We start from the raw sequence: 12,398 nt of genomic DNA on the forward strand, positions 1-12,398 counted from the left end.
TCATTAGGATGTCATAAAGCATATATATATATATGCATAGTTATATATATGATATATATAGTTACATACATAAAACTTCTCTCTATATATGAATATTTAGGTTATATATATGTATGTATATCTAGGTATATATATTTGAAATATATTCCTTCTGGAAGCCCAATTTGTGTTGTATTCCTGGCTTCAACCCAAATGTGTATTCACCATAACTATGATTTTTCCTCTTGGTCTTGCAGAAAGTGATTAAATGGAAGTTCTTAGGTGTGTGGTCTGTGAGTTTGTGTTATGGTCCACTCTAAGAAAAGTTAGTCTTCTACTAAGTCTCCCATGTCTAGCCCTCTGCTTGCACAATTTTTAGTGTGAGTTAAAAGCAACAACAGCAAAAAGTCTTTTTCAAACCTTGCCAAATATTAATACATTTTAATGCCGTTTAACTTCATTATGAAGGCAGAGAAAACCAATCTTCATGAAGCATTACTTTCTTTCCATTCTGCTTTCTAAGAGACAAACTTCAACATAAAAGAGGATTTTAAAGGAATTTATACCTTTATTTATTTACTTAACCTGTGGCATGTGAAAAAGATAACTCACATCTTTCCTTTAGGCAAACTTATTTGCAAATATGAATTAAAGAGAAAATCACATTCTAATGTTTGAAACTTGGAAAAAGATACATTACAGAAAAAAAAATCATTATCCTATAAATAAGCAGACTTGCACTGTAAAATTGACCATGAAAATAAAAAACATCTTATTTCCTTCATTCAAAATTAGACCTACATATATATTGGTCAGTTGGTTTTCAACAAAGGTGCAAAGGCATTTTGATGAAGACACGATAGTTCTTTCAACAAATGGTGCTGGACCATTTGGCATACATATGCAAAAATACAAACCTTATCACATACTTCACACCTTACTCTAAATTTACTTCAAATTTTACACAAAAATTATCTTAAAATGGATCATAGATCTAAATGTGAAATGCAAAGCTATAAATCTTCAAGAAGAAAGCACAGGAGAAAATCTGAGTGACCTTGGGTTTGGTGGTGAGTTTTTAAATATAACAACAAAAGCATAATCCAAGAAGGAAAATAATAAAATTAAAAACTTTTCCTCAGCAAAACACACTGTGGTTAGAATGAAAATATGACACATATCTGAAGAAAACATTTGCAATTTTTATATCTGATAAAGGCCTTATCTGCAGGATATATAAAGACAGGTGTGTGTATGTATGTGTTGTACACATATATTGAATTTATATATCCATCTATTGTGAGGATCTAGACGCAATGAAATACAAGAAGCAAGGAGCACACCTAGCATCTAGATCTGTTTCTAATATTGTTCTCCAATAAAAGAAACCAAGAATCCTTGTAGAAATGCCTGCTTCTAGGCCTGTGGCCAGGAATATACAAGATGATTCTGGAACATCTTATAGAACCCAAAAGTGAAGAGCTGCTCAAAAAACAAAAACATATGGGGTACATTTAGTTGCTTCCTTTTATAGATTTTAGTATAAAAAGGGAGAAAAATAATCTTACAGGTGTTTTCCGGAAATACCTGACAAACACTACTTCCTCCAGGTAATCAAGGTTGATATTAAGTTATCAGTTGGTAGTATTTGCCTTTGATATTGATGTGATGAGAACGACATTCCACCTCTGTGATCTTCCTACCTAAAACTCATAGCCCCAGCCTAATGCATGATGGAAATAAATATATGGCTACAAGATGACTTTTTCCATCTGATGAAAATTATGTTTTCAGTGGCTCCAGTATATACACTTATAGAATAAACAAAGATGGAGGGCCGAATGGTACACATCCCAGGCCTGGTGGGAGAGTTTATAAAGGAACAGTCATTAACGCTGGGTGCAGCAGAAATTTTTGGATGTGAAGATGTATTGAGCATGTACTTTACTGACGTTCCCTCTACGATATTACCTGTCCGGACTTTCTTTGAATTCTCTTTTCCTCTGTAAGGGCTCGTGATAGGCCAATTAAGTCACTTCCTCTTTCAGGGAATATGATCCATCACTTCCCTGAACGATATGCATGTAATGTGTGTGCAACTGAGCGTGTCTTCATAAATGGACTAGTAATAATAGCTTTCATAGAAAATGTAACTTTGAAGCTGAAATCCTCATTCGTGATGTTACATTTCGGGATTAATATGAGGGTTTCTTACCTTCAATGAGTTAAATGTTGGGTCATCAGAAGAGAAGACGCACAAATGTAAGAAAACAGTCTGCACAAATGTGTAAGAAACAGTACCTGATTTCAAAGGAATTCTGTAGAGATTTTTTAACAGTATTTGAGACTACTAAAGAGATAGAAATATTATGACGTTCAAGGGTTTATTAGTGACGTGTTTAACACAAATTCTAAACTGGAAAAAAAAGGTTTCCCCAAAGGAAACAAACACTCATACTTAATTTAGATCCAACTAGAAAGGAACTTAAAATGATACACCAAATATATCCTTCTCTGACATATTAAGTCCCTAGTACAGTGTGGAATATTCGTCAGGAGAACAGTTTTGGAGCAGTCAAAATTTTGACTTGCCTTAATATACTAACAATGAACTACTGGGAAAACAAAATGGTTAAAATGCCATTTACCTTAGATTTAAAATAGCACATATTTAATAATAAATATAACAAATGTTATGCAATTATGAATTTATGACACTGGTTAATGACCAGCACAATTTAAAATAATAAATTATTTGTAAAATCATATTTACCCCTCATATTCTGCACTCTCTTTGTTGCGTGATTTTCTCATTTCATTTCGCTTCATGATCATAATGGTGAAAATTATGAAAAAGGGCAGAACAATGTAGAAACTCAATATAAACCAGTTCTGATGTGCATTGTAGCCTTTTTTAGTAAAAATTGTAACTAGAAATGAAACATAGAACATTTGAATATATTTATTTCACTTTAATCATATGTGTACATATAAAATCATATACCTAATCGAAAGTTTAATACCTTGCAAACTCTTATAGGAGAAAACGAAAGGACATTTAAGCTCATAGCCAAAACTTCAATGGTGCATTTTTCATAGATTTACTAGTCATCTTTTATGCATATTTGTTTAATTATTATGATACTGTATACATATTTTGAGGTCTGCTTATTACATGCTGCTTATTTATGGCATCATATTTTAAAAGGTGATATATTAATAGGGCTTAAGTTAAAAATTTAGCAAAATACTGTGAAAAACCGCCATCCCCCTCCCTCGCCAAGTCACATAGCTTCTCTCCTTGGAGGAAACCGTTTTGAAATGACTCATGTTTCTCCATCTAGTATTTATATTTTATACGTATGAATAAAATCCACATCTATACCTATCCTGGTATCTGTATCTACCTATATGTAAAGTGTGTGTATTTTTCCCCTCTCGTTGACGTTCAACGACATATTTATGCCCTTTCGTTATTTCTTACACCTAAAAAATTGAAGTATTATGCAATTCAGAAAAGTACACAGTAAATAAATATGTTAACAAAGAATTAGCAAAATCATCCAGATCAACATACCCTGTTAGACTCCCCAAAGCAGCCTCAGGACATTTTCTAATCATCATTCCTCTCCAAAGGTTACATGTGTATTGATCTCTTCCATTATTATTTATTTAGTAAATTTTTTACTGAACTATAACATACTAATAGAAATGCATGCATGCCATAATTTTACAGCTCAAAGAATTTTCTAAATTGAACATATCTATGTAACCAGCAGCACCAAATCCAGGAAACTTAGTATTACCAGCATCCCATGACCTCCAATCTGCTTTCTTTCAGCCACCATCCTTCCCAATGAGAATCACTAATCCATGGTCTCTAAGAGCACGGATCATTTTTGACAGATTTTAAACTTTATATAAACAGAGTTATATTGTGTGTATTTCTATTCTATCTGATTAGTTTTTGGCTCAATATTATGTAATTTAGGGATTCACCCAGATTATCGCTTATAGTTGTAAAATATTCATTCTCCTCACTGCATATAATAGCTTTATGTAGAAATAACAGCTATTAATGCATTCTATTTCTCATGAGCATTGGGTTCTTTACAATTATGGGTGTTACGAATAGTGCTGCTATGAATATTATACTACATGTCTCTTCGTCAATGTATGTGTGCGCATCTCTCAGGTATATGCCCTTGGGAGTGGTGATGCTTATTCATAGCAGGTGCCTAAACTGAACATTTGTAACTTTTCCAGTGATTTTCCTAAGTGGTTGTAGAAATCACATTCCCATTAGCAGTGGATGAGAGTCTTGGTATATTTGGTATTTTCATTCTTTTTATTATAGTTATTCTTCATATAAAATGAAATGCAAACATTGTAACTGTACAGATGGATAAGATTGAACAAATATGGCGTACATTTAAAAGATTTTTTTTTGACATCTGTGGATTTTTCTTCATTTATGTAAAATTCTTATCATTTTTTGATAAGTAGATAAAATAAGTTCAACTAACATCTGAGATTTGACAACAAAAGAGTGTGACTTTTGTCTTAGATGTCATTTAAATTTTGCTATTTTAACAGCTTTACTGAGTTATTTTAGACACATAATACATGCACCTATTTGAGATGTACAATTTTACAGGTTTTATATATGTATATATCTGTAAAACCACCACATCAGTCAAAAGACAGTTGACCCTTGAACAATGCAGGGGTCAGGGGAATCCACTCTGAGCAGTCTAAATCCGTGTTGAACTTTAGCGTTGGTCCTCCATATTCTAGGTCCCTTCTTAGTCCAGCTTCCACCATATTCGCAGTTGCCCTTCCGTGGATTCAATCAACCTCAGATGCTGTAGTACTGTAGTATTTATTGAAAAAAATCTGTGTATGAGTGGATCCGTGCAGTTCAAATCCATGTACTCCCAGGCTCAACTGTCGTGAATATATCCATCATCCACAAAAGTTTCTTCTTGCTTATATATGATGCTGCCATGATGCCACTCCCCCAAACAAGTAACCACTGATTTGATCTGCATTCTCTCCCTATCGATTAGTTTGTGTGTCCTACAATTTAATATAGAGTGAGACAGTCTGTATTCATTTTAGTCTTGCTTCTTTCACACAGCGTAAATGTTGACATCCATCCATGTTGGTACTTTTAACAATAGCTTTTTCCTTTTTACTGTTCAATATATGCTATTGTTTGGATATACCACACATCGTTGATCCATCACCTGTTGATTTGTATTTGGGTTGTTTCCAAATTTTATCTATTACATATAAAGCTGTTATGAACATTTGTATACAAAGTTTGGTATGGGAGAAGGCATTATATTCTCTTGGGTAAATAAAATAGTAAAGTGACTAGATTACATGGTAGGTAAAAGTTTACCTTTTTAAGAAGCTGAAACTGTACAATTTTACATTTCAACAGTAGTGTATGAGACACTATCCTCACATATTGGCAAAACTTCACGTGGTTAGTCCTTTAAACAAAATTTAAAGGAATGTTATGGTATCTAATTGTGATTTTAATTTGCATTTCCTTGATGAACAATGATGTTGGGCATCTTTACTTGTGCTTATTTGCCAATCCATATATCTTCTTTGGTAAAGTGTCTGTTTAAGTGTTTTGCCCATTTTTAGAAGGCTGTTGGTTTTTCATTATTACGTTTCAAAGATTATATATTCTGAATATAAAATTTGTACATATTCTGAATATAAATACTTTATTAGGTATACACCTAACAGTGACTTTTGAAGAGCAAAAGCTTTTAATTTTGATGATGTCCAAGTTTTCACCTTTTCTCCTTGGATTGTGCTTTTGGTGTCATACGTAAAAAAAAATCCTTATTTAATCCAAAGTCACTAAGGTTTTCTCATATATTTTCTTCTTGAAGTTTTATATATTTAGGCTTCACATTTTTTTTTTTTTTTGCGGTACGCGGGCCTCTCCCTGCTGTGGCCTCTCCCATTGCGCAGCACAGGCTCTGAATGCGCAGGCTAAGAGGCCATGGCTCACGGGCCCAGCCACTCCGCAGCATGTGGGATCTTCCCGGACCAGGGCACGAACCCATGTCCCCTGAATCGGCAGGCGGACTCTCAACCACTGCGCCACCAGGGAAGCCCTAGGCTTCACATTTTGATCTGTGATCCACTTTGAGTGAATTTTTGTATATGATTTCAGATCATGTACAAAATGTACAAAATTCATTTTTTTTTAACATGTGGGTATGTAATGGTTCCAGCACCTTTTGTTGAAAAAACTACCCCTTATTCACTGAGTTGCTTTGCACTTTTACGGAAAATCAGTTTTCCATGTATCTGTGGGTCTATTTCCAGTTCTTTATTCTGTTCCATTGATCTACATGCCTATGTTAATATCAGTGCTACACTGTGTTGATTATTGTAGCTTTATAGAAAGTTTTGAAATTGGGTGGTATACTTTCTCCAACATCACTCTTTTCAAAGTTATTTGGACAACTCTAGGTCCTTTGAAATTCTATATAAAGCTTATAGCCAGCTTGTCAATTTCTGCAAATGAACCAGCTGGATGATTTTTACAGGGATTTTCTTGAATGTATAGATAAATTTGCAGAGAACCATCCATTTAACAATAGTCTTCCAATCTATGAACATCATTGCCTCTCCATTTATATAAATTTTCTATAATTTACATCAGCAATGGTTTGAAATTTTCAGTGTACAAATCATGTAATTTTTCACTAAATTTGTTTCTAAGTATTTTACTTTTTATGCTGTGGTGAATAAAATTGGTTTCTTAATGTCATTGTTGGATTGTCTCCTCTTAGTTTACAGGAATACAATTGCTTTTTGTACTTTGATCTCATATTCTTCAACCTTACTAAATTTTTTGTGGATTCCTTAGGATTTTCTGCATATAGGATCATATTATCTATACATAAAGACTGATTTTCTTTTTCCTTTTCAATCTGTATGCTTTTTGAGCTTTTTTTTTTTTTTTTTTGGTCTTTTTATACTAGACTCTGATATAATACTGAGCAGAAATAACCTGCAGCCCCAGGTGAATGCATAGGCAGCCAGCCTGCCCCCTCTCCTGCCAGCCACAGCTGTTTGTAGGCACAGTCAGGTCCTGCCTTCTGTCACTGGCCAAGACCACCATGGCTGCCTGTTGATAGCCTCTCCATCCGTGCACTGGCATGCTCCCAGCCTGATTCCTGTCACTGGCTTCTACTGCAGTGTGCATGCCAGTGGGGAAAGCGTCCAGCCACAGGAGAGCACACTGACATCCATGGACCCTGCAGCTGTTATCAGATCCAGATCAGGCTCAGCCTCTGCCATTGGCCAGTACCCATGCCCACCTGTAACTAGCCCCGCTCCCCAGCTATGCACCTGCACACTCCCAGCCAGACCCCTATCACTGACCTCCACAGCAGTGCACTCTTTCCAGGGGCTAAGAGTACAGCCACAGGAGAGGAGCATACTGTAGCTGTTTGTTGGATCCAGATCAGGCTCTGCCTTCTGACACTGGTTGGCATCACTGTGCCTACCTGTAGTTAGCCCATCGGTGTGCACCCCGAGCCTGACCACCCCCCATCACTGGTCTCCCTGCAGCATGCATACCCCAAGGTAGAGCTTGAAGCAGTAGGAAAGCACACTGACACTCAGGAACACTGCTGTGGCCAGTGAGCCTATAGTTGGTTCCAGCCCATCGCTTCAAGCATGTCTGCACCTGACCTCTGCCACCACACGGGCACCTGCAGTTGGGCCCCACGGCCAAGTGTGTGCATGCCACTATCTCCAGCCACCACTGCTGCCTGGCCTTGTCCTTAGCTATTGATCTTGGAGGTCCTGCTTAGAGCCCAACAGTCCTTGCAGCCACTATGGACCCGCGAAGGGCTCACAAGGACCACACAGTTGATAATATGGACCTCAGTGGCCTGAGCTGAAGAGACATTACATCCCTTTGGGCCTGGTACCACCAGGTGCTCCTGCATTTGGCGCCCTGCACCAGTTGTCCCAGGGTCACAGCATGATCAAGTGTGCCTCCATCCACAGGTGAAAGGCTTCCCTTAGGAAATAGTTTACAAAGTCTGGAAGGGGTGACTGTATCTCCAAATGTATGGACACCTACGCAAGGCTACAGGAATCATGAAAAATCAGGGAAAGATGTCTCCACCAAAGGAATACAGGACATTTACAGTGACTGGCCCCAAAGGAATGGAGATCTAGGTATTGCTCAACAAAGAATTCAACGTAATCGTTCTAGAGATGCTCAGAGAACTACAAGAGAGCCCAGATAAGCACTTTAACATTGCTCATTTTTAAACTGGGTTGTTAATTTTCATACTGTTGAGTTTCAAGAGTGCTTGGTATATTCTGAATACCAGTCCTATATCAGATATATGTTTTGCAAAGATGTTCTCCCAGTTTCTGGCTTGTTTTTTCATTCTCTGACTCTGTACAGAACAGAACTTTTACGTTTTAATCAAGTGCAAGTTACCAATTTTTTCTTTTATGGATCATGTTCATGCTGCTGTATCTAAAATGTCATTCTCTAAGGGCACTTAGATTTTCTTCTGTTATCTTCTAGGAGACGCATACTTTTGTATTTTGTATGAGGACTGTGATCCTAATATTTGAAAGTTATGAGGTCTGTGCCTAGAATAATTCTTTTGCTTATGGATGTCCAGTTGTTCCAGCAAAATTATACAAACACAAAAATAATTTTATAAATGGATATGTATGAATTGATTTGGGCCATGTAGTCCAGTAAGAATAAAATACCCATAAAATCAACTTGCATTATCTTTTATTTGTTTTTTTTTGGTTTAATTGCTGTGACTAGGACTTCTAATACTATGTTGAATAAAAGTGGTGGGCGTGGACATCCTTGTCTTGTTCCTGTTCTTAGAGGAAAAGCTTTCAGCTTTTAACCATTGAGTATGATGTTAGCTTTGGGTTTTCCATATATGGGTTCTACTATGTTGAGGTATAGCCCCTCTATACCCACTTTGTTGAGAGTTTTTATCATACATGGATGTTGAATCAATGAACAGCTACTTGCTGTTCATGGAAAAAAGAGAAAGTATAAACCTGTACTTCATCACTCAAAATGTGATTGACTGTTATTTCCTAATAAATGTGTACACTTATATTTTGTCATATGTTTTTGTCTATATTTCATTCAGAATAAACACTTTATCCTACAATTGTTTTTTAATAACCTACAAAGTTTTTAATAGCACAGGATGCAAACAACTTACACAGTGTTCATTCATCCATATTTGAATTTGTTTTGCATTCATGCTATGACATTTACTGAAACTTAAGAGTACCATATTCTATCTTAGTAACTGAGATGATCAAAACTGGGTTTCTTCGAGGAAACCACGTTACAAATATTATTTAACACTAATGTAATGAAAGCCACTATTCAAGGTAACGCTATTAATTACTCAGGAGATCATGAAAGATTTGACGTGGCAGTATATTTCTTTAATTATTTCATAAAGCATTCTATTTTTTTTTTAAAGTTTAATTTCTACTCACCAGATTTATGATCATTTCCATCATCAATACTTCCTCCCGGTGAACCAATTTGTAATTCACAATCTGGAGGCCTATACCCAGGAAAGCAATGACAATTGCCTAAATTATTACATATCTGAAACAGAAAAACATATAATCACTATAAATCATGGTAGTCTTTATATGTCATATAGAAATACATTCAAAAGAACAAAATCACTGTTTTTCTGAGTTTGTTAAGACTACATAATGTGAGAAATAGGTTAGAAAAAGTAGTGAAAAATTTGGCAGTATACTAACAGTTAATGCCAGAATCACTACCCTGCCTGATAGTATGTTCCTGGCCTTTAATTTTCTTCTTTTTTTTTTTTTTTTTGCGGTACACGGGCCTCTCACTGTTGTGGCCTCTCCCGTTGCGGAGCAACAGGCTCCGGACGCGCAGGCCCAGTGGCCATGGCCCACGGGCACAGCCCCTCCGCGGCATGCGAGATCCTCCCGGACGGGGGCACGAACCGGTGTCCCCTGCACTGGCAAGTGGACTTCCAACCACTGCGCCACCAGGGAAGCCCCTGGCCTTTAATTTATACACAAAAATATCGTGATAGAATTGCCATCAATTGACTTGGCCACTTTAATTTATTATCCTAGCCCTTTCTTTCAAAATTTAATACTGTTGATCAACCATTTGTATTTCATTTTTAAGTGAAAAATTTTCCAATATAAGAAAAAAAAACATAGATGCCAAAAATAATTAAAAACGATAGAAAAAAAACTTTATGATAAGTTTGAATTGCTAGCAGTTTATATTCAGTGCAGTTTCCATGTTATTTATGCTTTTACATTTCAATAGCTTAGTGTTAATTTTCATTTTTGAGTAAAGTTTTGTAAAATTCAAACAATTAAAATACACAGAACTAAATGTCTTCACCCACTAATTAAGTCCCTCTCCACTGCTAAGCATATTCTGTGTTATGTATATTCACAGATAAACATGTACATCCACCCCCACAAACACACATTAACACTCATTCCCAGGTTTTTGCCAAACAAATATCACTAATGTTATGTTATGAACATATTCTCATACCTGAAGGTATAAATATAGGACTGGCACATTTAAAAAATAGATGTAATATTCAAAGATATGGATATTTCCTATAATTCTGCTACAGATATTGTGTCCTGCTCATGTACACTGACAGTGCTAAATTCTTGTGTTTAACGATTATTGAAATTTTAAATCTCTTTTCCCTACATATCAAAAGGGATTTCAATAAAATGAGTTTGAATTATAATCTTGAATTCCATAAAGTGTTCTTCTATTGTACATATCAATACCTCTGTTTTTTGATATTTAGTGCACAAGTGATAAATATTTTAATATAAAGTTTTGAAATTAGGACTACAGTATCGTTTTTTTATTATCTCAAACCTAATCCAAAATTTTTCCCCTGTCCTGAATTAATTTACAATTATCTAAGCAACATAAAGCAACAGAGGTTACCATCATTGCATTTTGACTAACTTAATGAAAGAAAAAGATGGCCAGCTAGAGCAGAAGCAATAACCAAATAAATAATATTATTACATTTTATATTATTAAATTTTATTAAATGAAGAATGACATGCTATTTCAGACTGGATGTGTAATTTGACTTCCTAGTAGAAAAAATGAAATGAAAAACACATACCTTAGACACTTGTCAGCAATATTTCTAAGCTCAGAAAACAAAGAAAAGTAATCTCACAACATTCGGCACAAGGTAAAAGGAATTAAACTAGCATCACGTTTCTCTCTGGCAGGACTGAAAGCGATAGGACAGTCCAACAGAGCTTACAAAGTTTTGGGAGAATGGAATTAAAATTTAATAGCCCTGTGACAACAGAGGGATTTTTAATGTGGAAAGGCAACATTTTTCCATTGTTGATACATGGGACCTCCTCTAAATGAATACCTCCCACATATATTTTTCTTTACTTTCTGAAAAAAGTGGTATTCCAGTACCCTACTCCTCCCATTAAAGTAGACGGACAATGTCATGTTAGAAAGAACATTTATCTAGAATATCAAATCTAAATAGATTATAATTTCCCTGTAACATAAATTTTAGAAAAAATTAACATAATGCATAGAATATCTCAGGAACATCAAAGTCAAAGTAGCTACATTTTGGATGTGTTTGTTTTTTTTTTTCTAAAACTTTGTATTGTAAAATAAGATGTACAAAAACCTGGTCTTACTGTTGTGCTCATTTCATAATGTATAAAAATATCAAATCACTGTGCTGTACACCTGAAACTAATATACACCTGAAACTAATATAATATTGCATGTTAATTATTACTAAATAAAATGTATCAATAATCTATAACTTTGGTTTGAGATTTTATAAAAAATATTAAGGCTGGAGGCTTAAAAACAGATAATTGAACAAAGGAAACCAAAAGATCAGACCAATAATTATAAGTATAGAAAATAAAAGACAAAACATGAAAATGTAGCTCTCCTTTTTGTTTACAGCTCATAGAAAGTTAAAGACAATGCAGCAGCACTTTATATCTTCTAAAACCAATCAATTAAAAATTATAAAATTGAATACTGATAAATTTGGTTAATTTGGGATCATTCATATAATGTTGACTAAATCATACACTAATTTTCTTTTAGGAAAATAGTAACACAAAGAGACCCAAATTATACATTTTAAGAAGTAAAAATTAAACATAAAAGTAACTACAAATCTGTATTACCAGATTAAAACAGATAAGCAATTGAGAAGAAATAAAATATTTTTTTGCAGGAGGATATATTTTCTATCAGAAACCTCTTCATAAGAACATCAGAAATTCTCTAATATGTTTTTTAAGTATACCTTCTGTAAAATATTATA

General features: G+C 34.9%; 1 protein-coding gene across 1 annotated transcript in view; it reads right to left on the bottom strand.

Moving 5' to 3' along the window:
* Nucleotides 1-428: 428 nt before the first annotated feature.
* The window catches only part of ADAM18 (ADAM metallopeptidase domain 18), a 90,989-nt gene continuing 79,019 nt past the window's right edge, over nucleotides 429-12,398 (bottom strand). Inside the window, exons 20-22 of the mRNA XM_024764959.1 lie at nucleotides 9,529-9,643; nucleotides 2,753-2,909; nucleotides 429-509 (exon numbers count right to left, since the gene is read on the bottom strand). Coding sequence (XP_024620727.1) covers nucleotides 440-509; nucleotides 2,753-2,909; nucleotides 9,529-9,643 — 342 coding nt within the window. The 3' untranslated portion in view covers nucleotides 429-439. The remainder of the gene's footprint in view (nucleotides 510-2,752; nucleotides 2,910-9,528; nucleotides 9,644-12,398) is intronic.

This window comes from Neophocaena asiaeorientalis, unplaced genomic scaffold (genome assembly GCF_003031525.2).
Source record: "Neophocaena asiaeorientalis asiaeorientalis breed wild unplaced genomic scaffold, Neophocaena_asiaeorientalis_V1.1 scaffold14, whole genome shotgun sequence".
NCBI lineage: Eukaryota > Metazoa > Chordata > Mammalia > Artiodactyla > Phocoenidae > Neophocaena > Neophocaena asiaeorientalis.